The 25,693-nt window shown below is 44.7% G+C and overlaps 1 protein-coding gene across 1 annotated transcript; it reads right to left on the bottom strand.

Moving 5' to 3' along the window:
• Window positions 1-7,455: 7,455 nt before the first annotated feature.
• On the bottom strand, window positions 7,456-24,681 carry LOC310670526 (uncharacterized protein). The gene is made up of 4 exons (XM_083426011.1): window positions 24,489-24,681; window positions 17,123-17,296; window positions 10,291-10,464; window positions 7,456-9,072 (listed from the first exon to the last, which is right to left on the bottom strand). The coding sequence occupies exons 2-4, from the start codon at window positions 17,253-17,255 to the stop codon at window positions 7,871-7,873; spliced, it is 1,509 nt and encodes a 502-aa protein (XP_083282137.1). The 5' UTR covers window positions 17,256-17,296; window positions 24,489-24,681; the 3' UTR covers window positions 7,456-7,870.
• Between the last annotated feature and the right edge of the window lie 1,012 nt (window positions 24,682-25,693).

Here is a 25,693-nt window from a genome sequence, read left to right as displayed (position 1 = left end):
CTTATTACTTGTTAATCAATAAAGGGTTGTAATCTGAAGAGAATTGCATCATATTTGTCTATCTTGAAAACACTCTGATAAAGGTAAAAAGAACTCAACACTGTTTTCATGACATAGCCAGCCGTCACGTGGCCTCCCTGAGGCGGAGAAGGGCTTCTTGGATAGATTTCTTTCTTTATTGGCTGGGCGCCAAGCTTCCCTGCGGACCTCTGCAGCTTCTGTTTATGCCGCGTAACTCCGGAGCGTCGTAAAAGCAGTTAGCAGAATTGCACAGCGTCTTTGTGTAGAAAGGGCAGTAAATAAGTCCAGACATTGCTTCTATCCTAGTATCTCTTTATTGGAAACAAATAGCGTATTTACAATCTACAACAGCCATCAGAGTTTAGCTGCATTTTCTCTGCGTCCTTCTCTCTAAGCGCAGCGGCTGATCTAGAAATCGAAAGCACTCTTTTCCAGCTGCGTAACATCCTGGCTTACTTCCCTTGTAAGCCCTTCCCCCTCAAGCACGAGACACAGGAGGTTAACCCTTCACTACACCCAACAGGGCTCGAGGGTCGGTGTCCTGGAGGTTCGCGCTGACCTCTCCCCAGCCTCCACCCCCATGGCCCCTGCCCTGCTTCTCCTTTCTCACCAGAGCAACTGGTGGCGGCGGCAGGAGCGTGGTGGCCTTGTTTCCCCAAAGCTGCAGCTTTCTTTTGGGGGCTGGGAGTGGGCACATTGATAATAATAATAATAATAATAATAATAATAATAGTAGTAGTAGTAATAATAATAATAATAATAAGAATTTATTGTTTTTACCCCGCTCATCTGGCTGGGCTTCTCCAGCCACTCTGGGTGGCTCCCAATCAAGTGTTAAAACAGTACAGCATTAAATATTAAAAACTTCCCTAAGCAGGGCTGCCTTCAGATGTCTTTTAAAGATAGGATAGCTGCTTATTTCCTTCACATCTGGTGGGAGGGTGTTCCACAGGGTGGGTGCCACCACCGACAAGGCCCTCTGTCTGGTTCCCTGTAACCTCACTTCTCACAGCAAGGAAACCGCCAGAAGACCCTCTGCACTGGACCTCAGTGTCCGGGCTGAACGATGGGGGTGGAGACGCTCCTTCAGGTATACTGGACTGAGGCCATTTAGGGCTTTAAAGGTCAGCACCAACACTTGTTAATTGTGCTCCGAAACGTTGAGCATTTTGTCACCCCCCTCATGATGACACCCGGGGCGGCTCACCCCCACCGCCTCCCTTTCTACGCCACTGTCTCCCGCTGGTTGTCCTGATTGTCGGAACCGTGGGATGGAAAGCCAGCTGGCCTGGGTCTCCCTTTCCGGGGTGTGCACTATCCTGCAGTATCTCTGCAGCTTTCTTATGTAGCACCAACTGCAAATGCCTGCAGGGCCATGATTAGTATGCATGAAAACATCAATGCTAAATTGAGCAGATACCCGGAGGCAGCGCGGATTATTGTGGGGGACTTCACTCACACATATGTGAGGGCAGCACTCCCAAAATCCCATCAGCACATTGAGTGTGCAATAAGGGGAGAAAGTACTCTTGACAAGGTGTATACGAACCTTAGACGGGAATATGAGGCGCACCTCGGTGGTTCAGATCATGTGTCCCTGCTTCTGACACCAGTGTACACACCCCTCAGGAAACAAGGCCAGCTACAAACACGGATGGCTACAGTGTGGCCTGAGGAAGCCTCTCAGCAGTTGCAGGACTGTTTCCAGGAGACCGATTGGAATATGTTCGACCATCAGGATCTAGAAACTTCTACATCAACGGTCCTGGATTATATTAGATTCGGCAGGTAAACACGAGAAAGGCTATGGGCCCGGATGGGGTGGCTGGCAGGGTGCTAAGAGATTGTTCAGACCAACTGGCAGGAATCTTTATGGAGATTTTTAACCAGTCTCTGGCCCAAGCCGCCGTTCCACCCTGTCTGAAATCCGCTACCATTATACCCCTGTCAAAAAAGCCAAAGACAGTCTGAATGACTTTCGCCCTGTGGCATTGACACCCATTATAATGAAATGTTTCGAAAAGCTGGCAAGGAACCGTATCATGTCTTGTCTGCCAGTAGAACTTGACCCTTACCAGTTTGCATACAAGGCAAAGAGATCCACGGAGGATGCTGCGGCAATGGCTTTACATGCTGTCCTGACTCATTTGGAGAAGAAAGGGAACTATGCGAGATTGTTATTTGTAGACTTTAGTTCTGCATTAATACTATTCTTCCGCATAGATTGGTGCCCAAACTATTAGACCTGGGACTTCCACAGTGTTTGTGCAGGTGGATATTAAATTTTCTATCAAACTGTTCCCAACGGGTCAGGATGGATTCCCACGTTTCTGTGGATCTCATGAATATGGGGGTGCCACAGGGGTGCATATTGAGCCCACTTTTATATACGCTCTATACAGCTGACTGTGCCCCCAAATACCCCAGTAATAAAATCATTAAGTTTGCAGATGATACAACGGTGGTTGGTTTAATCACGGCTGGAGAGGGGCAGGCGGCCTATAGGAAGGATGTTGAGCAGTTGGGGGAGCGGTGCAGGAAAAACAACTTCCTCCTTAGCTGAAAGAAAACAAAAGAGATTCTTGTGGACTTTAGGAAATGTAGAGCACTTGGAATCGCCTCCACGGTCCAGGGACTGATCCGCCCTGGCTTCCTCCTCGGAGGTCCCTTCAGAAGGAGAAGGGGTCCCAGGTCTCCATGGGGGAAAGCGTTCCTGAGGCCTGCGTTCGAGGCCAATGCTTTCGCCTTTCAGGCTCCAGCCCACCTTCTTGCTGGTGTTTTTGTGAGCTGTAGAGATGGGATCACATGCAGACATTCCCACGGTTAATAAGGATCCCTTGAAAAGCAGGATTGGATGAACATCATAAGAGACCATAATTTTGGATTGTGACTCGGCTGAGATTTGTTGGAACAGTTTTTCAAAGGCTTTATAGAAACTGGACCTAGAAACTGGAGAAATACTAATTTGTGTTGGGAGCAGTAATGAGTTAGACTGCTGTGCCTCGGCTCTAAAGGGGAGGGATTTCCTGGGACGTCTGCCAGGAAATGACGTGAGCAGACTGGAATGTTCTTTGTGTGCTGTGAAAGCGAAAGTGTCAGTGTGTGTCAGCAGCTCGCTCGGTGAGAGGAGCTGGCAGAAATGGAGCTGAACTCTGATGGATTTTTACCAATGTTATCGGAGCAATAAAAGACTTTAAGGAAAGAATCTGCCTTCGTTTAATTCAAGCCTTTATCACACGTATGCTGCGCTTATTCTGCTAAGGTGTTTTACTGCTGTAGGAGTGAAGAAGAGTTCACGCAACGGAAGCGTGCCGGACTTCAAAGAGTAACCATAAATCAATCAGGGAAGATTTATGGGCAGCACCGGACTCACAAATTATCCTAACAAGGTTATGGACTTCAGCACGTGTGGAAAAAGGCTTTGATGCTGTGGAGGGCAAGATCGCTTGCCGGAACTTCAAAGAGAAGACGCCGAGAGCCTTAAGATGCCAGCCTGTTTTCTGAGTGAGTAGAAAGGGGCTGAGAAGGGCGGAAGATGGCTCTGAAGCACAGTTTTGGCTGTGAGCCTTTGCCATGTCAGAAGCTTACCCCCAGCACGTGGCTGGCGTGGAGCTTTCATGTGGAGCTTTCCCTAGTGGGGGCAGGTTTGTGGGGTGCTGTCCAGAAACCCCTGAAGGCAGCAGAGAGCACAGAGGTGCAGAAAGAAGTAGAGCAGCGTGTACTAGCGTTTCTAGCAGAAAACGTGGACGTACACCTGTTACCCCTGGTACAAGAGGCTAGAAGGCCTAGTGCAGCGTGGCGAGCACTCCAAGAAGCTTGTGAAGCAGGAGTGGGAGGCCTAAGCCGAGACGTGGCCGCTGCGACGCCAGAAGGGGCAGAGAGCCAAGATGGCGCCGAGAGTCCAGCTGAGAGCAGCTGGGAGAAGCTCCCAAGAGTGGGGGGCAGTAAAGCTGCTGTGGTTGCTGCAGAGAGCTGCTTTGATGCAGAGATGAGTCTGCTTGAGAAGCCTGGAGAGGGGCCAAGCCCAAGCTGGAACCCCAGACCCACCAGACCCACCAGAGGGGGTGCAGGTTATCGGCCTGGGAGCCCCGGTGCTGAGAGTGGGGAGAGTGGGGGGGCAGAAAGAAGCAACAGCGCAGAGAAGCCTCTTTCTCCAAAGGCTACTACTAGCTGTTTACGTGAAGGAGCACAGAAATCTTCCCGTGGGAAGCCGTCTACAGTGGAAGCCTTCAAGGTCGGACATCTGGCGAAAGTACAGATAAGGAGTGAGGACTTGCGTGAGAGAAGTCCAGTCTCCATGGCACCTGAGAGAGTTGCAACAAAGGCTACAGTGAAGAAAGTCAACACAGGCCCCAGCCAAGGGGGCAGTGAGAGGGGGGTTGTTGCTATGGCGACCCAGGAATGTCAACAACACAACTCTTGGACTATTGTGATTGACAGTGGAGCTTCAAGCACTTTAGTGCCCTCTCCTGGTCTGCTGAGAGATTGCAGAAGAGTAGAAGCTGACAAGTTTTGTGTCGTGGCGGATGGTTCGAGAACAAAATTGACTGAGACTGGATTGTTTTACTGTCCTTTTCTTAAGCATGAAGTTAAGGCTTTTGCAGTGCCTGGTTTGACCAATTGCCTGTTAAGTGTACATGATTTGCTAACAGAGGGCTTTCAAGTTTCTTTTGCAGGTGACAAGTGCGAATTCTACAAGGATGGCAAACATGTCTATACAGTGCATGCCAAAGACAATTTGTTTACTGTTAACCTGTCTTTGTCCACAGGAGAAGAAGACGCAGAGGACGCCAAGGGGCAATGTGTGAATGTAGCGCCCCACAATGGTTGTGCTCATATTTGGCATAGACGCTTTGCTCATTTGGGGTGGGCATTTCTTAGAAAAGCCCCAAGTTTAACTGAAGGGTGTGACTTTAAGAGTTGTGACAAGTTTTTAGATTGCAATGCATGTAAGCAATCTAAGATTGTAACTTGCTCCTATCCGAAATCAGAGAGACGTACCACACAACCTTTTGAGTTAATTCATGCAGATTTGTGTGGGCCAATGGCGGTGGAATCCTTGGGGAAGTCAAAGTTTTCTTTGATTCTGGTTGATGATTTTTCGAAAAATTCTTGGACCTTTGCTTTGAAATCGAAAGCAGAGGCAGCTAAAGTGATCAGAGATTGGATCACAGCTGTAGAAGTGACATATTCCGCCAAAGTTAAGGCCTTTCAGAGTGATAGAGGTTCGGAATTCACTGGATCCGCTCTGCAAGACTTTTTCAGGGAACAGGGGATTAGCCACAGACTCACTGCTCCTTACTCTCCGCAACAGAATGGTGTGGCAGAGAGGAAAAACAGGACAGTGCAAGAGGCAGTTTCTGCAATCCTTTGGGATGCTCGGCTACCCCAAAAGTTCTGGTCTGAAGCTTGGAAGTATGTGGTACATACACAGAACAGAGTATACAACTCTAGTGTGGGAAATACACCGTATTTCTTACTGCATGGAAAAAAGCCCAAGGTTAATTACTTCCGTGTGTTTGGTTGTGAAGCCTGGGTGCTTATTCCAAAGGCTCTACGCAAAAAAGGTGAGCCAAGAGCAAAGAAAATGATCTTTGTAGGGTATGAACCTGGCTCAAAGGCCTGGAGGTTTGCGTACCCCAGTGGTGATCAGTCAAGACTGGTTGTGAGTAATAGTACAGAGTTTTGTGAGCAAGCAGGCTGGGAGCGTCTGCACGCAAACCCAGAGGTGGTTATGCAACAGTCCTATGACTCAAACGCTGAAGAGGAGGATGATGAAGTGGTTGCAAGGGACCAAGGTCCAGAGCAACAAAGTCCAAGACAGGGACAACTTAGACTCCCTCAGAGGGGGGAACCTAGAACACCTCCTCTGACAAGAGTCAAGCTTGAACCAAAGAGTGAGCCTTCTTCACCCGTTGAGCCAGCTGTGAAGCCCAAAAGGCGCAGCAGGTCAGAGGGGGAAGATGCTGAGGTTGAGGAAGAAGCAGTGTCACCAAGGGTCACACTGAGGAGATCAGCGAGGACAAGGAGACCTCCTGATCGGTATGAGGCTTCAGGTGTCTGGGTAGGTTCAGCTAGATGTGAACCTGAGTCCTTTGAGGATATTCAGAGTTTACCTGAGGAAGAAGCAGCTGAGTGGCACAAGGCAATGGACAAAGAGTTGAAGTCCATGAAGGATCTAGGCGTGTTTTCACTCACTGAACTGCCACCAGGCAAACAGGCAGTAGGTTGCAGGTGGGTGCACCGTTTGAAACCCACAGAGACTGGGCAACCACAGTGTAGAGCAGAGGCTCAGAGAACGCTTGTAGCTTGTGAAGCACTGAGAGTTCGGAATGTGTGTCAAAGCGTTCAAGAGGGATTAGTAGCACTGAAGTATTGTCCCTCTGCGAAGAACCTAGCTGATGGCTTAACGAAGCCACTCTCCTTCCAGAGACATGGAGAGTTTTGCGTAGGTTTAGGTTTGGAACGACCAAGGGTCGATTCTACCCTCCGATCCAAGGCAAGAGGGGGTGTTGGGAGCAGTAATGAGTTAGACTGCTGTGCCTCGGCTCTAAAGGGGAGGGATTTCCTGGGACGTCTGCCAGGAAATGACGTGAGCAGACTGGAATGTTCTTTGTGTGCTGTGAAAGCGAAAGTGTCAGTGTGTGTCAGCAGCTCGCTCGGTGAGAGGAGCTGGCAGAAATGGAGCTGAACTCTGATGGATTTTTGCCAATGTTATCGGAGCAATAAAAGACTTTAAGGAAAGAATCTGCCTTCGTTTAATTCAAGCCTTTAGCACACGTATGCTGCGCTTATTCTGCTAAGGTGTTTTACTGCTGTAGGAGTGAAGAAGAGTTCACGCAACGGAAGCGTGCCGGACTTCAAAGAGTAACCATAAATCAATCAGGGAAGATTTATGGGCAGCACCGGACTCACAAATTATCCTAACAATTTGGATTATTAGACGATCCTTATAAGAGTCATATTGAACTGTCTGAGTTGGTTAAGATTTGGTTAAGAGGGAAATGTAGGGAAAGTGTCGTCTTGGTGAAGAGGAGAAGAAGAAGAAGAGTTTGGATTTGCTATCCCGCTTCATCACTCCCCGAAGGAGTCTCAAAGCGGCTCACATTCTCCTTTCCCTTCCTCCCCCACAACAAACACTCTGTGAGGTGAGTGGGGCTGAGAGACTTCAGAGAAGTGTGACTGGCCCAAGGTCACCCAGCAGCTGCATGTGGAGGAACAGAGACGCACACCCGGTTCCCCAGATTACGAGACTACTGCTCTTAACCACTACACCACACTGACTCTCAAGGCAGCCCTGTTTAGGGAAGCTTTTAATATTTAATATTTGATGGATTACTGTATTTCAATATTTTGTTGGAAGCTGCACAGAGTGACTGGGGAAACCCAGCCAGATGGGAAGGGTATCAATAAATCATCATCATCATTTATTTATTTTTGTATTTTTTATATTTTACATTAAGATTCCTTTATTTTGAATTTAGGAGGACACACATAGGAAGAGGAGAGTTGGAGGTATGAGGGACCTGCAAGGAACGCAGGGAAGGAAGGATCTCTCAGGGTGGGATATGGGGAGAAGAGGGGGTCACGCAGGGGAGAAGTGGCGGAGCCTGCCTTTCTATGTGTTGACGAACGATATGATATATATGATACAAATGGCATAAACAGTATTTTTAGTTTATATGCCCCTTTTCTCTTTTCTATACAATTGTGTTTTGTAAGGGTTTTGTAAGGGTTGTTTAATATTTTTTGCTTTATTTCTCTTTTTTGGTTTCCCCTCTGTATGAATTCTGTGGTGGGAAGTGAGATGATTCTTCTGAATGAAACTCTTTCCACATTCCAAGCACTGTTAGGGTTTCTCCCTTGTATGAATTCTGCGATGGGAAGTGAGATTATTCTTCTGAATGAAGCTCTTTCCACATTCCAAGCACTGATAGGGTTTCTCCCCTGTATGAATTCTGTGATGGGAAGTGAGACTGGAGCTATCAGTGAAGCTCTTTCCACATCCCAAGCACTGATAGGGTTTCTCCCCTGTATGAATTCTGTGATGGGAAGTGAGATGGGCGCTATTAGTGAAGCTCTTCCCACATTCCAGGCACTGATAGGGTTTCTCCCCTGTATGAATTCTGTGATGGCGAGTGAGATTGGTGCTTTGACTGAAGCTCTTTCCACATTCGAAGCACTGATAGGGTTTCTCCCCTGTATGAATTCTTTGATGGTAAGTGAGATTGGCGCTGTAACTGAAGCTCTTTCCGCATTCAAAGCACTGATAGGGTTTCTCCCCTGTATGAGTTCTTTGATGCAAAGTGAGCTTCATCCGCTCCCGGAAGTTCTTTCCGCATTCAAAGCACTGATAGGGTTTCTCCCCTGTATGAATTCTTTGATGGTAAGTAAGATGGGAGCTCTGACTGAAGCTCTTTCCACATTCCAAGCACTGATAGGGTTTCTCTCCTGTATGAATTCTGCGATGGGAAGTGAGATTCACCATCTGAGTGAAGCTCTTTCCACATTCCAAGCAGTGATAGGGTTTCTGCCGTCTATGAACTCTTTGATGGGAAGTGAGACTGTTCCTGAGACTAAAGCTCTTCCCACATTCCAGGCACTGATAGGGTTTCTCCCCTGTATGAATTCTGTGATGGGAAGTGAGATGGGCCCTCTGACTGAAGCTCTTCCCACATTGCAAGCACTGATAGGGTTTCTCCCCTGTATGAGTTCTTTGATGCAAAGTGAGCTTGGCCCCCTCCCCGAAGCTCTTCCCGCATTCGAAGCACTGATAGGGTTTTTCTCCGGTATGAGTTCTTTGATGCAAAGTGAGATTCCAGCGGTTACCGAAGCTCTTTCCACATTCTCTGCACTGATACAATTTCTCCCTACTCTGTGGTGTTTCGTGTGAAGTGAGGCTATTCCTTCGAATGAAGCTCTTTCTTTGATGGGAGGTGTCCTGGGAGCTCTGACCGATGTTCTCTCCACACTCTGAATATTTATTTGACTTCTCCGCTATGTGTATTCTCTTGTGCTCCCCCTTGTTCTTCCCTTCCAATTCATCACCATCTGCAATGAAGAGAGCAGCGAATTAGAGCCTCAGGAAGAAATGGCGCTCCAGATCATTGAACGAAGTTAATGAATGCCTGTGATAGAGGAAGAACTAAAAATAGTTAGATGTGGGGACTTTCTATAGTTTTCACTACCTTGGTTGGCTGGTATTTACTGACATATTGCTTGGCTTTTATCTGGAATGGATTTTGTTCTGGCTCAATCCTGGAATCCACTCCTTCTCCAAGGTCAGTCATCTCTTTGGTCAATCAAATGCAAACAGAAGCAAAAACCAGAAGCCTGACAGAATTTACATCAACTTCTCTAAAAACTCTGAAGCCGGCATTTAAGAAGGCCTGGGTGGTTCAGACAAGCCTGGTCACTGTTATAAAAGGCATGACTAGATGCAGAACATTCACAGAGGAAACAGTTGATGTCCCTCCATTCTGGGTTCACGGTGGGGGATGTCAGAATCCCAGATGCTGTTGGTCTCCAGCCAAAGAGTTGAAGTTCATCACATACAGGCATGTATGGAACGCCCACGTCTCATCTGTGAAATAAACAGCAGCACCTTCACCTGAACACTCCCCATCAGCTGCTGCCTCAATCTGGTCAGTCTAAATTTAAATTTATACGTAAATCACTTTCTTCACTTTGAGCTCCCCTCCCATGTCCATGAGGAGACTGTATTGTTTCGTTAGCAACAAAAGAGGAAAAGTGACTATAACTCAGTTCAAACCAATTCATGAACCCAGATATATATAGATATATAGCTACTCCTGCAAATTTATTCTGCTATTTTTGATATGCAAATGGCATGCGAAGGCTTAGTCTACATATCTGTATCATTTATTAGTCCTATGTTCCTTGTTTTTAAAATAAAATAAAAGGTTTTTCCAAAAAGAAAAAGACAACACACACAGGCCCCATCTGCATTCAAACTGCAAAGCAGGATCAGTGAGTTGTCTGACATTGGCAGGGCATTCAGATCACAGAACTGGTTTTAGACCTTTTGAGCGGTGGTGGCCGGGGAGCTGTGACCTATTCCTAGCTCAAATTGCCTGCAGATGACAAAAGGAGCAGGCAGGCAGGCAGGCAGGTAGGTGGGGGAGCCCGAAAAGGTGCTCCCCTTCTCCATCTCCATCTGCCACCCCCCCCACCCCCTAGCTGAGCAAGCCCCAATTCCTCTCCGGCTCCATCCATCCAGGTCCCCATCTCCCCTCCCCTGGGACTCACCAGATCTCTCGGAGGTCCCTGGGAGGGAACGCTCAGAGGTTGAGAGGAGGGATGCAGGAGACAACCTGACCAGGTCAACCGTCCATCTTCCCCCTTCCATCTTCGTTAGTTCTGCAGGATCCGTCTCTTTCATCCTTCCTGAGGAGTCAAGGAACCAAAGCAAGCTGCAGGGTCCTGGGAGAGAGGAAGAAGCAAAGGGAGCCTCAGAGGCCCTGCAGAGATTTTCTGGCTGGAGGGGAAGCCTCCCAATATGTTGGGGGCCCCACTCACAGCAAAATCCCTGCTTTATCTCATTTCTGGACAGAGAGCTTCCCCCCTTCACCCTCCATCCATCCATGTTCCCATCTCCCCTCTCCTAGGACTCACCGGATCTCGCACCTCCGGCTCGGATCGCGAGGTGGAAGGAGGCGAATTCCCCTCAGGAGAGGGGGATTAGCTCCAAAGAGGCATTAAAGGGGGTGTTACAAGGGCGCCGTAGCCCCCCAAAACCCACTGAAAGGATATTCAGTGGTCGAGGATCCCAGCGCTGCCAGAAGAGCGATTCTCCCGGCCGCCATGTATCCTCTTTAAGAGGAGACAAGAGCGGCGGTGTAGAAGGGCCGACAGCAGGACGCCATTGCCAGCCTCAGGGAGCGAAGCCCCGAGCCTCCCCACTGGAGCGAGCGGCTTTCCATATCAAAGAATTCGAATTGGCAACATCAAAAAGAAGACTAACTTTGTGGATTCGGACCTAATTCGAAACAGACAAAGGAAAAAACAAGAGGTCAACTTTGTCTGGGCTCCGGAGAAAACGCAGGGACTATTTACAGAGCAGACCGAACTGTGAGTAAAAAACAAACGGAGGTGTTTTGAGCAAAAAGATCTGCCCCTCCGTGGAGTTAAAGTTTTAAACTTGGACTTATGGGGGGAGAAGATATTCCGGCTTTATTCCCTATAATTTGATGGTACTATTTTCTCTTTATTTTTGGGATTTATTTGGTTTTTGGAAAAGAACTGGGTGACGCAGCATTCTTGGCCAGATTACTTTCGTTTTCAAAAGAACTGCGCAATAAGCTATATGGATTGAATTTTTATACCCATTCTCGGTATTTGGATATTATTTTTTTTGCATGTGAGTTGGCTGAGCTTTGAGCTATATTGGATTATACTGGTCTCGACAAATGAACTAAATTTGTGCTTTTTATTTTAACTTAAGAAGAAGAAGAAAGACCGCAACCCCCCCTGTTTTACTTTGTGAAGGGTGAGGAGTCGCCATCTTGTATGACCTTAAAGTTACGGACTGATTGATTTTTGCTTCTTGGACTTGGGTTTTTCTTCTCCCCCTTTACCCCCCCTTTTGGAAGTTGGTCTCTTCCATTAAAAGGGACAGGAGATTTTTGTAAATTTCGGTCTCTCCCCTTGTTGCTTATTTTCTTTTTTTTGTGACTCTGAGAACCGGGAAGACCTTATTTTTCAGGGTGGGAGAGCTGCGGGCCATAAGGAATACAATTTTGAGGAACAGCCTTTGTATTTTTATTTTTTTGGTTCTCCTTTTTTCGACCCCTTTTTTTGGATTATAATTGGAGTGGAACTAAGTGGCAGAAGGGGGTTTAAGACTGTTGTACATCGGATAAAAATAGTGGATTTGGCCAACCAAGAGGCAAGAAGAATTAAAATTTAAATATAAAAAATAAGGATTGCGAAGAATACCATCTATTTATTTTTGTGATAAACACGCTGGTTGGGCAAAATTAGAACACCCCCTACTGGCCCTTTGGAGGATATTATAGAAATAAAGACAATATATATTTGGTTGAGCAGTGACAAAACGCCCCCTGGTGGATATTTACAAACTTAGAAAATGGCACACACGCAAAAGAAAGGAGAAGGAACACCAGCAGAAATAAAAGGATCAAGACAGGAATCTGACACAAAAGGAGAAATATTAAAGATGATAATTGAACTTCAATCAGAGTTAAAATCGGAAATACATAAGAGTGAAAAAAACATTGGATCCAAGTTGGAGCAAGTGGATTAAAAAATTGAGGTTACGGTGGAAAAAATAGATGAATCTATTACAGAAATTAAGGGGCAGATGAGAGATATGATAAAAAGGACACAAAATTTAGAAGAGGGGGCAAAAAAGAACAAAAATGAGATCAAGGAATTAAAGAAGGGAGAGGAAAAGATTAGAGCAGAGGTGGCAGAAGTTAATAAAACTCAGGAAGAACTAAAGGACGCGATTGCAATGAATGAACTGAGGCAGAGGGAGAGTAATTTAAGACTTAGATTAATTCCAGAGATACAAGGGGAAGAAATAAAGGAGAAACTGATTAAAGAAATTGCAATTTGGATGGAGATGGAAGAAGAAGAAGTTGCAAAGACAGTACAGAATGCTTTCAGAATCAAAGTGAGGACAAACAAAGCGAAGAAATTCCCAGGAGACTGCTTGGTGATATTTAAAGATAGAGAGATGAGAAATTTAATTTTACAAAAAAAAGAGAGAGAAAACTGAACATTGGAGGGAATAACATAATCATCTTTAAAGATGTCCCACTACATTTGCTGAAAAAACGCAACCAATATCAAAATTTGGTGCAGGCTCTCAGGAAGAACAAAATTGAATTCAGATGGGAATTCCCAGAAGGGCTCTCCTTTGCATACAAGGGGAAGAGACATAGAATAACAAGACCAGATGAATTGGATAAATTTATGAGAAGATATAAAGAACTGGGAAGTGAGGAGACCGCACCATTGGGGGCAGGAGCAGAGGGAGAAGTTACCCAAGACTCGGAGGAAGAGAAAGAGGAGGAAGAAGAAGAGGACGAAGAAAGAAAAACAAATTAAAATTGATTATTAAATAAATAAAGTAAAAATCATCATGGCGTTAAAATTATGGACATGGAATATTAATGGGATTAACGATAAAAAAAATGGAATAAAATTCAGCAATATTTGAAAAAGCAAAACTTGGACATTATTTGTTTGCAAGAGACACATGTAATGAGGAGACACAGAAAAATTTTAATAAATAAAAAATTAGGGAATGAATTTATTTCATCAGACAAAGTTAAAAAAAGAGGAGTGGTTCTTTACATAAAAAATAAAATAGAAGCCCAACAAATATTTAAAGACGAAGAAGGTAGAATTGTGGCAGTACAGGTCAAATGGCAAGGAGAGAAAATAATAATTGTCGGAGTGTATGCACCCAATGAAAACAAAATAGACTTCTTTAGGAATTTAGAGGAGAAACTATTTGAATACATGGATCAAAAAATTATAATAATGGGAGACATGAATGCAGTGGTCTCAATGGAAATGGACAGAACGAGAGCATCAGGGAAAGTAAAGGAAGGGAAATTACCAAAGACTTTCTTTTCAATGGTAGAGAACTGTAATTTAATTGACATCTGGAGACTAAAACACCCATTGGAAAAACAGTTCACATATCATTCAGAAGCAAATCAATCAATGTCAAGAATAGATCAAATCTGGATAACAAATGATTTAATATCAAGAATTTTAAAGATTGAAATCCAACCCAAAGTCCTTTCGGATCATAACCCAATAAAATGTACTCTAAAGGGATTTGAAGAAAAATCCTTTCGTTGGAGAATAAATGAAAGTCTTTTTGACGACCAAAAAATAGTAGAGAATGCGAAAAAGCAGATGAGCGACTATTTTATTAACAACATGAATAAGGGAACCAAAAACAATATAGTGTGGGACGCTGGAAAAGCAGTTATGAGAGGTTTCTTTATACAACAAAATGCAATCAAAAACAAACAGAGAGAGAAAGGGAAGAAAGAAATTTTAATGCAAATTATGGAGATTGAGAAAAAATTAATAGACAAACCAAATGATAAAAAGTTGAAAATGAATATAAAAACTTTACAAACGCAATTCTCTATGATAATAAATAAGGAAGTGGAATGGAACATCAAAATGATGAGACAAAGGAATTTTGAACACGCAAATAAGTCAGGGAAACTGTTGGCATGGCAAATTAAGAAAAGGAAAGAACAGAACATGGTACATAAGATTGTGGTTGATGACAAAGAAATAGAGGATCCGAAGGGAATAAGGAAAGGATTTGTAGACTTTTATAGACAATTATATAAAAAGAAGGAGAAATACAACCTTAAGAAAATAGAGGAATATTTGAACGAGAAAGGGGTGCAGAAAATTCCGACAAAAGAGAAAAGCAAACTAAATGAGATGATTGAACAAGAGGAAATTGAAAAAGCAATTAAAGAGTTAAAAAGTGGGAAAACGCCAGGCCCGGATGGATTCAGTGCAAGATTTTATAAAGAAATGAAAGACATCATAATTTCACCACTGAAACAAGTAATGAATGATATATTATTGAGAAATGAGATACCAGAAACTTGGAAAGAGGCATATATTACTTTAATTCCCAAACAAGATTCAGATTTGACCCAAGTTAAGAATTACAGGCCGAATTCGCTTTTAAATAATGATTATAAATTATTTGCTAATATATTGGCAAATAGAATGAAAAAATTGTTAAAGGAGTTGATACATGAAGACCAAGCAGGCTTTCTTCCTGGCAGGCAAATGAAAGACAATATTAGGAACATAATCAATGTTTTGGAATATTTGAATGACAGGATTGATAAGCAAGCAATGTTAATATTTGTGGATGCGGAAAAAGCCTTCGATAATATTTCTTGGGAATTTATGTTAAAAAACTTTGAAATGATGGACATTGGACAAAACCTATTGAATGGGATAGGGTCAATATATAAAGACCAAAGAGCAAAATTAATAGTTAACAACGTGGTGACAGAAAGTATAAAAATAACGAAGGGTACTAGACAAGGATGTCCGCTTTCACCACTGTTATCCATCACGGTCCTGGAAGTTTTGTTAAGAGCGATAAGAAATAACCAACAGATAAAAGGGATAACGTTAGGAAACAAGCAGTATAAGACTAAAGCATTTGCCAATGACCTGGTTTTAACTCTGGAAAATTCGACGGACACTACAAGGGAAGTTTGGAAGGAAATAGAGCAATTTGGACAATTGGCGGGTTTCCGCCTAAACAAAAAAAAAGACAAAAATGATGTGCAGAAACATGGACTTAAAAGCTATTGAGGAAGTGCAGCAACAGTTAGAAATAGAAGTGGTTAAGAAAGTTAAATACCTGGGAGTTTGGTTAACCCCAAGAGGTATAGATTTATACCAAAACAATTATATTCCAACATGGAGTAAGATTAAAAAAGACTTAGAGGTGTGGGGAAGAATGAAATTTTCATTTTGGGGTAGAATCGCAATAATTAAAATGAATGTGCTACCAAAGATGTTATTTCTGTTTCAAACCATCCCAGTAATCAGGGGGGCAGCGATTTTTAAAAATTGGCAATGAGAAATTTCAAGGTTCATATGGCAGGGTAAGAAGCCGAGAATAAAGTTTAAGATACTGACTGATGCGAAAGAAAGAGGAGGCTTCGCCCTGCCGGACCTGAAATTATACTATGAAGCATCCTGCCTCTGCTGGTTAAAGGAATGGATAAAATTGGAAAACACTGATTTGTTGGTTTTGGAAGGATTTGACAATAGATTTGGGTGGCATGCGTATCTATGGTATGATAAAAAGCGAGTATATAGAGGGTTTGGAAACCACACCATAAGAGGCTCATTGATAGAAGTCTGGGAAAGATATAAAAATCTGTTGGAGGCAAAAACACCATGGTGGTTGTCACCATTGGAGGTATTATGTGTGAAAAAGACGAATATGAGTGGGGAATGGGTAACATACAGAGAACTAATAAGGAAAATAGATGGTAAATGGACGTTGAAGCCATATGAAGAAGTGAAAAGATATGTGAATGACTGGCTGCACTATTACCAAATTAATGAAATGTTTAGAAAAGAGCTTAAGTTAAATGGTTTTGCGGAGAAAGAGTCGAAATTCCAGAAAGAAATAATAAACAGTGACTATAAAATTTTGGCTAAAATGTACAAAATATTGTTAGAATGGCACACAAAAGATGAAGAGATAAAATCAGTTATGATTGACTGGGCGAAAGACTTTGGATATAACATATATATGGAGGATTGGGAGAAATTGTGGAGAGAAGGCTTAAGATTTACTGCTTGTACAACTATAAAAGAAAATGTGATGAAAATGATGTATCGATGGTAGTTAACACCAGTGAAATTAGCTAAGATGTACAAGGGATGTAACAAATGTTGGAAATGTAAAGATAAAGAAGGTACATTTTATCATATGTGGTGGGAATGTAAGAAAATTAAAAATTATTGGGAAGTGATATATAATGAATTGAAGAGAATGTTTAAATATACATTTGTTAAGAAGCCAGAAGCATTCCTGCTAGGTATTGTGAGAAATGAGATAAACAAGAAAGATAGGAAATTATTTTTGTACGCAGTAACAGCAGCGAGAATATTGTTAGCCCAGAAATGGAAACAAGAAGAACTACCAACACTGGAAGAATGGAGAATGAAAATGATGGACTTTGCAGAACGGGATAGAATGACAGGAAGAATTAGGAATCGACGAGATCAGAGATTTATTGAAGAATGGGAAAATTTTTCAGAATATATGCATAATTTAAGTGAAAAACAAATAACGCTTGTAACATTTAGCGAAGCTTTGTAAAAACGAAAGTTAAAATTATGGACTGAAAGTAGATTTAATTTAAGAAGTAGATAAGAACTAAGAAATGTGTGGAAAATTGAGAAGGGAAGGAGTACCAGCCAAGTTGAGGGAAGTCAAAAAATGAGAGAATGGTTTTATAAATTGTTTGAATTGTATTAATTTGTCTTATTTGTAAACTGAATAAAAATTATGTATCACAGGACTCACCAGATCTCTCGGAGGTTCCTGGGAAGGAGCGCTCAGAAGTTGTCGGGAGGGATGCAGGAGACAACCTGACCAGGTCAACCGTCCATCTTCCCCCTTCCATCCTTGCTAGCTTTGCAGGATCCGTCTCTTTCATCCTTCCTGAGGAGTCAAGGAGCCAAAAGAAGCTGCAGGGTCCTGGGAGAGAGGAAGAAGGAAAGGGAGCCTCAGAGGCCCTGCAGGGATTCTCCTGCCCTAGATATTCTCCTGCCCCTGGAGAAGCACAAATGGGGCGGCCCCTTCCCAACAGAAGCCCCATTTCTATACCTCCCCAGTGGTGCCTATAAATCAGGTACTTGCCTACTTGCGTGGCAATTGAAGAAAAAACAAAAAGAGTAATTGAGAAATGAAAAATAATTGAAGATCCTAAAGAAATATGCAAAAAAAAAAAAAATTCAATTATTATGGGAAATTTTACCATGAAGAAGAAGAAGACGAAGAGGAAATGGAAAGATACACAGCACAAAATAGACTCCCGACAATAGCAGATTGGAAAATAGAACAACTAAATCTACCAACAGCGATGATGGAGGTCCAGCAATCTCAAAAGCAAAGATAGGAAAGTCGCCAGGTACGGATGGATTATCGGCGGCATTTCATAAGAAGTTAGAAGATAATAATAATAATAATAATAAATTTTATTTATATTCCGCCCTCCCCAGCCGAAGCCGGGCTCAGGGCGGCTAACAACAATAAAACAGCACAAACAACACTTTAAAATCATTCATTATAAAATTAATTAATTCAAGCCACTGGCAACCATTGGGCCAGAGCTCTGCGAAGATTGCCAATGGAGGGAGTCAGGCTATGCCCTGGCCAAAGGCCTGGTGGAACAGTTCTGTCTTGCAGGCCCTGCGGAAAGATGTTAAGTCCCGCAGGGCCCTGGTCTCTTGTGACAGAGTGTTCCACCAGATCGGAGCCACGGCCGAAAAAGCCCTGGCTCTAGTTGAGGCCAGCCTAACTTCTCTGTGGCCTGGGACCTTCAAGATGTTTTTATTTGAAGACCGTAAGTTTCTCTGTGGGGCATACCAGGAGAGGCGGTCCCGTAGGTACGAGGGTCCTAGGCCGTATAGGGCTTTAAAGGTTAAAACCAGCACCTTAAACCTGATCCTGTACTCCACCGGGAGCCAGTGCAGCTGGTATAGCACCGGGTGAATGTGATCTCGCAGCGAAGACCCCGTAAGGAGTCTCGCTGCAGCATTCTGCACCCGCTGGAGTTTCTGGGTCAGTCTCAAGGGCAGCCCCACGTAGAGCTACCAATGAATCAGTACTGGACCAAATTTTAAAGGAAGGAATAATACCAAAATCATGTGGAGAAGCATTTATCACACAGATACCCAAACAAGGAGCAGAACCAACACTAACCAAAAATTATAGACCTATATCATTGTTCAATAATGATTATAAAATATATTGAATCAGGCTGGCTTCTTACCAGGCAGACACATGCACAATAAAATGAGAAACATAATCGATATTTTCCCCTTCATGGATCACTGCCTGGCCGTGGCGAAGGGCCTTGAATAACTCAGAGAAGCTATGTACTATTCCGTGCAGGGCCACCCAAGATGGACAGGTCATAGTGGAGAGTTTTGACCAAAGGTGATCCACCTTGAGGAGGAACCGGCAAGCCCCTCCAGTATCCCTGCCAAGAAAACTCCATGGACAAAGACAACAAGCATATAAGAGTTATGATGCTGGAAGATGAGCCCCTCAGGTCGTAATGCATCTAACATGCTACTAAGGAAGAGCAGAGGACAAGGACAAGTAGATCCAGAGCTGATGAAGCGGCTGGGCCAAAGCCGAAAGGACGCTCAGTTGCGGATATGTCTGGAAGCGAAAGGAAAGTCCAATGCTGTAAAGAAAAATATTGCTTGGAACCTGGAATGTAAGAACCATGAACCTGGGTAAATTGGATGTGGTCAAAAATGAGATGGCAAGAATAAATATTGACATTCTGGGCATCAGTGAACTAAAATGGACGTGAATGGGCGAATACAGTTCGGATGACCATCGTATCTACTACTGTGGGCAAGAAACACGTAAAAGAAATGGAGTGGCCCTCATAGTCAACAAAAGAGTGGCAAAAGCTGTAATGGGATGCAATCGCAAAAATGATAGAATGATCTCGATACGAATCCAAGGCAGACCTTTTAACGTCACAGTAATCCAAGTTTATGCACCAACTACTGGTGCTGAAGAAACTGAAATTGACCAGTACTATGAAGACTTACAAAACCTTATAGAAGTGACACCAAAGAAGGATGTTCTTCTCATTATAGGGGATTGGAATGCCAAAGTAGGGAGTCAAGAGATAAAAGGAACAACTGGCAAGTTTGGCCTTGGAGATCAAAACGAAGCAGGGCAAAGGCTAATAGAGTTCTGTCAAGAGAACAAGCTGGTCATCACAAACACTCTTTTCCAACAACACAAGAGACGACTCTACACATGAACATCACCAGATGGGCAGCATCGAAATCAGATTGAGTATATTCTCTGCAGCCAAAGATGGAGAAGCTCTATACAGTCAGCAAAAACAAGACCTGGAGCGGACTGTGGCTCAGATCATCAGCTTCTTATAGCAAAAATCAAGCTTAAACTGAAGAAAGTAGGAAAAACCACTGGGCCGGTAAGATACAATCTAAGTCAAATCCCTTATGAATACATAGTGGAAGTGAGGAACAGGTTTAAGGATTTAGATTTGGTGGACAGAGTGCCTGAAGAACTATGGACGGAGGCTCGCAACATTATACAGCAGGCAGCAACTAAAACCATCCCAACGAAAAGGAAATGCAAGAAAGCAAAGTGGCTGTCCAACGAGGCCTTACAAATAGCGGGGGAGAGAAGGCAAGCAAAATGCGAGGGAGATAGAGAAAGATACAGGAAATTGAATGCAGATTTCCAAAAAAATAGCAAGGAGAGACAAGAAGGCTTTCCTAAATGAGCAATGCAAAGAAATAGAGGAAAACAACAGAATGGGAAGAACCAGAGATCTGTTCAAGAAAATTGGAGATATGAAAGGAACATTTCGTACAAAGATTACCATAATAAAGGACTAAAGTGGTAAGGACCTAACAGAAGCAGAAGACATCAAGAAGAGGTGGCAAGAATACACAGAGGAATTATACCAGAAAGATATGGATGTCTCGTACACCCCAGGTAGCGTGGTTGCTGACCTTGAGCCAGACATCCTGGAGAGTGAAGTCAAATGGGCCTTAGAAAGCACTGCTAATAACAAGGCTAGTGGAAGTGATGATATTCCAGCTGAACTGTTTAAAATTTTTAAAGATGATGCTGTTAAGGTGCTACACTCAATATGCCAGCAAATTTGGAAAACTCAGCAGTGGCCAGAAGATTGGAGAAGGTCAGTCTACATCCCAATCCCCAAGAAGGGCAGTGCCAAAGAATGCTCCAACTACCGCACAATTGCACTCATTTCACACGCTAGCAAGGTTATGCTTAAAATTTTACAAGGAAGGCTCAAGCAGTATGTGGATCGAGAACTCCCAGAAGTACAAGCTGGATTTAGAAATGGCATAGGAACCAGAGACCAAATTGCAAACATGCGCTGGATTATGGAGAAAGCTAGAGAGTTCCAGAAAGACATCTACTTCTGCTTCATTGACTATGCAAAAGCCTTTGACTGTGTCGACCACAGCAAACTATGGCAAGTTCTTAAAGAAATGGGAGTGCCTGATCACCTCATCTGTCTCCTGAGAAATCTCTATGTGGGACAAGAGGCTACAGTTAGAACTGGATATGGAACAACTGATTGGTTTAAAATTGGGAAAGGAGTACGACAAGGCTGTTATGTCTCCCTGCTTATTTAACTTATACAGTGGTGCCTCGCAAGACGAAAAGAATCCGTTCTGCGAGTCTTTTCGTCTTGCGGTTTTTTCGTCTTGCGAAGCAAGCCCATTGACGGATTAGCGCTATTGGCACTTTAAGGGCTAAAAACGGCTTTTTAAGGCTTAGGGGATTAGCGGTTTTGCTGCTAAAAGGCTTTTAGCAGCTTAGCGATTCAGAAAAAGGGGTTTTGGAGCAAAAAACAACAACTCAAAATTTTTCGTCAATTTTCGTCTTGCGAAGCAAGCCCATAGGGAAATTCATCTTGCGAAGTGCCTCTGCAGACGGAAAACCCTTTCGTCTTGTGGGTTTTCCGTCTTGCGAGGCATTCGTCTTGCAGGGCACCACTGTATGCAGAATTCATCATGCGAAAGGCTGGGCTGGATGAATCCCAAACTGGAATTAAGATTGCCGGAAGAAATATCAACAACCTCAGATATGCAGATGACACAACCTTGATGGCAGAAAGTGAGGAGGAATTAAAGAACCTTTTAATGAGGGTGAAAGAGGAGAGCGCAAAATATGGTCTGAAGCTCAACATCAAAAAAACGAATATCATGGCCACTGGGCCCATCACCTCCTGGCAAATAGAAGGGGAAGAAATGGAGGCAGTGAGAGATTTTACTTTCTTGGGCTCCATGATCACTGCAGATGGTGACAGCAGCCACGAAATTAAGACTCCTGTTTCTTGGGAGAAAAGTGATGACAAACCTAGACAGCATCTTAAAAAGCAGAGACATCACCTTGCCAACAAAGGTCCGTATAGTTAAAGCTATGGTTTTCCCAGTAGTGATGCATGGAAGTGAGAGCTGGACCATCAAGAAGGCTGATCGCCAAATGATTTATGCTTTTGAATTATGGTCTGGAGGAGACTCTTGAGAGTCCCATGGACTGCAAGAAGATCCAACCTCTCCATTCCTCAGGAAATCAGCCCTAAGTGCTCCCTGGAAGGACAGATCCTGAAGCTGAGGCTCCAAGACTTTGGCCACCTCATGAGAAGAGAAGACTCCCTGGAAAAGACCCTGATGTTGGGAAAGATGGAGGGCAGAAGGAGAAGGGGATGACAGAGGACGAGATGGTTGGACAGTGTTCTCGAAGCTACCAGCATGAGTCTGACCAAACTGCGGGAGGAAATAAAACACCACCTAACAGGGTGGATCCAGTATCACCAAATAAATGAGGTCTTCAAAGCTGGCAAGAAAAAGGGTTTTGCAATTTCAGTATTAGATAAAGAATTATTACAAAACAAAATAAACATAATTTCTAAAATGTATGGAATCTTATTAGAGTGTGAGGATATGGATGAACAGGTAAAGGCAGTAAGGATCAAATTGGCTATGGATTTAGGGAAACCTATTCAAGTAACATCATGGGGAAAATTATGGAAGGAGAGTTGAAATTTTATGGCTTGTGAGGCAATAAAAGAAAATTTGATAAAATGTTTTAGAGATGGTTTTTAACACCAACCAAGATATGTAAAATGTATAAAAGAAAATCAAAATTATGTTGGAGGTGTAACCAAGTAGAGGGGACACTTCTGCATATGTGGTGGCCATGTGATAAAACCAAGGGCTTCTGGGATACGGTGTATGAAGAACTAAAGAAAACATTTGAACAAAATTTTGCCCCAAAAAACAGAAGCCTTTTTATTGGGAATATTGGATGTAGATATACCAAAAGAAAATAAGGAAATATTTATTTATGCCACAGTGGCAGCGAGAACATTAATTGCCAAAACCTGGGAAAAAGCAAATTATTCCGACAAAAAAAAGCTCTCTTTGGAGGAGGGTCCCTGGCACTCGGGGAGAGACCATAAATTTTGTAACTACTCCGGGTCAACGCTATCTTTCCCCTTAATTCCTCATGAAGTTCCCTAATACCAGTCATACCATATGCCTTATACCATTTCCTAAAACTCTATGATCATCCCTGCTGTGTTTTTTTTGATGGAAATTGAGACTGGTTCCCTAGGTGAAGCTTTTTCCACATTCTAAACAGTCCCTTGCAGGAAATTATTCATGGAAAATTAGATTCACCAACTGAATGAAGCTCTTTCTACATTCCAAGCACTGATCTGGTTTCTGAGCTGCATGGAGCTTTTTCCAAACACTCCCCTGTATGAAGCATCTCATGGGAATTGTGGGAACCGGAGCGTCAAAAAGCCTGGCTCCTTCCAGGGATGGATTTAATTTGGCTCAGTCGTGGAATCCGCTCCATCTCCAAGCCCAGTCATTTCTTTGCTCAACCAAAAACAGAGAGATGCAGAAAGGGAAACAGAAAATTAGACAGGATGTACTTCCACATCCCTGAGATCTCTGAAGCCTACATGGAAGAAGGCCTGGGCAGCTCAGAGCAGCCTCATCCTGGTTGGAAAAGGCAGGACTGGTGGAAGAATATTCCCAGACAGAACAGGAGATACATCTCCTATGGAGAGTTGTGGGTGTGTTAACATCTCAGATGCTGCGGGTGGCGCTATTGGGCTCCCTCAAAATAGGGGAGGTTTGTCCTTCAGAGATCTGTATGGAATTTCAAAACTGATCTTATGATCCAGCAGGGAGCCTTACCAGAGAGGCCACGATCCCAGGATTCTCCTCCTTGACTTCCTTCAGCAGAGCTCTCTGGTCAGGATCCAGCAAAGCCCAGTCCTCCTCTGTGAAAGGAACAGCTATGTCTTCAAAGCACACTGGACCCTGCGAGAAAAAGGTAGCATAAAGATGATATTTTTGTACAAATTGCTCTGTTCTTTTCTGTAACAATTTTCTTGTGTATTTAAATGATGGGTATTAATCTTTGTGTAAATGGGGGAATTCCACTCATCTTCAAGTAAATCTTTGCAAGCATTCCCATTTTCCAGATGGAAGGACCTCCTCTCCCTTCATCTGGTGGGTGGACCCTCCCCATGCCCTCAAGCCAACTTCAAGGGGCACCAGGAGGGGGAGGGGAGGGAATGTTGGCTGGTTGGCATCCGTCTGTCTTGGGAGACCATGGAAGAGTGTGTCTTTGGGAGTGAGATCCAGTTGTTGGAAGGTAAGAGCGCCAGCCGTGGGTGTGGAGAGCGACAGGGGAGAGACATAAACAACTCCCTGACATTCAGAAGACATCTTAAGGCAGCCCTGTTCAGGGAAGTTTTTAATGTATGACATAATAGTGTATTTTTCGTTTCTGTGGAAGCCGCCCAGAGTGGCTGGGGAAACCCGGCCAGATGGGCGGGGTACAAATAAATTATTATTATTATTATTCTCCTTGACCCCAAGCCCCCTCCCCCAAAAGGAAGCAGCGCCTGGATCCCAAGGAAGAGCAGAGCTGCAGACCTCCTGCGATCTCCCCCCCCCCCGCCCTGGCTTGGCAGAGAGGACAAGGGAGGACCCTCTGCTCTATGACTTGGGGGTCTCCCCCTGAACAGGGACCCCCACACCCTCTCCCTGCCCCCCTGGGACCCCCTTCTCCCCATTGCACCCTCGGGGGGAAGAGAGAGGAGACTCACCCGAGTCCAGGAGGGGCTTTTGCAAAGGAGAGAGAAGGAAGGAGGGAGGGGGAGGGAGGGAATTGAGCCCTGGAGGACCTTCACCCCATTCACTTCCCGTCCTCTCTAGGAATCCAGCTCTGCTCCTTTTAACCCTTGGCAAGCCGAGCGCCCCGAGCCCGGCCCCCTCTGGATTTTCTTGCTTCTGCGCCTGCGCCCTAGGGGCTGCCCCCCTTCCCTCCCTCTGCCCCACGGAGCCCACATCCAACCAGACTAACTGCAAGGGAGACGGGGGGGGGGTCCATGGGGGGGGGTGCCTCGCCTCTCCCCCAACATCGAGGCTCCTGGATCCCAAGGAAAGGCTGGGAGGGAGAAGAGGCGAAGGGCTGCCTAGTGGCGGGAGGTGCCTTGGGCTCAGAAATGGCTCCCTCTAGACCCCCCAAAACACACCCTCCAGCTCAGCGGGGGGGGGGGGGGAGGATGGAGGGGGGGCTTCCCAGCCGGGAGACCCCTCCCCCCCTCTCCAAAATACGGGTTTTTCTGCTTCTGCAGCCGCTTCTCCTCCCAGGCAGAGAGACGGAGGAGGAAGAGTCCCAGGCGAGGAAGGAAACGCACACGCGACCGGGGGGGGGGGCAGGAGGGGGGCGCATGGTGCTGGGGGGGCGGGCCCTCCCTAATAATAATAATAATAATAATAATAATAATAATAATAAATTTTATTTATATCCCGCCCTCCCCAGCCGAAGCCGGGCTCAGGACGGCCCTCTGGGACTCTTCCCAGTTCAGAGCCAGAGGGACCCCTGCCACCCTTTCCCCGAGTTTCCTGCCAGAAAACCAGTTTCTCCTGGGCTCCCAGAACTATCTGACCCCATTTCCCACCCCAGAGCAGGGCTGGACCAATCAGAAGCCTCTCCATTGGGCAGCTGGCCAATCCCCTTTCAGATTCCCCTGGGCCGCCTCCTCTCCTTCGCCCGGTTTCCTGAGGGAGTTTTCCCCCTGAGTTTCCCTCATGGCTGCTCCCCTCCCAGCTTCTCCTTCATCCTTCCTCTTCCTCTCCCCCCATTATTTGGGGCAGCTGGATAACCTCCCCCCCCCCATGGCCAGGCAGGCCCAGGAGGAGCGCATGGAGGCGGCAGGGCCAGGAGAAGGGGTTTCCCGCCCTTTTCCGAAATAGGAGGGAACGCCATTGTGTTTTTTTCCGGAGCCCCAGCCGCTCCCAGAGTCAG

The sequence above is a fragment of the Podarcis tiliguerta genome, assembly GCF_965153285.1.
Source record: "Podarcis tiliguerta genome assembly, chromosome: 2".
In the NCBI taxonomy this organism is placed as follows: Eukaryota; Metazoa; Chordata; class Lepidosauria; order Squamata; family Lacertidae; genus Podarcis; species Podarcis tiliguerta.
Note: the sequence above shows the minus strand (reverse complement) of the source record. Positions and strands in the feature narration are given on the sequence as shown.

Coding starts and splice junctions, on each gene's coding strand:
- LOC310670526 (XM_083426011.1), bottom strand. CDS start 17,255: ATGAAAGAGACGGATCCTGCAAAGCTAGCAAGGATGGAAGGGGGAAGA. Junction 10,465..17,122: donor AGGAACCTCCGAGAGATCTG/GTGAGTCCTGTG, acceptor CCTCTCTCCCAG/GACCCTGCAGCTTGCTTTGG. Junction 9,073..10,290: donor AGGGACCTCCGAGAGATCTG/GTGAGTCCCAGG, acceptor TCTTCATTGCAG/ATGGTGATGAATTGGAAGGG.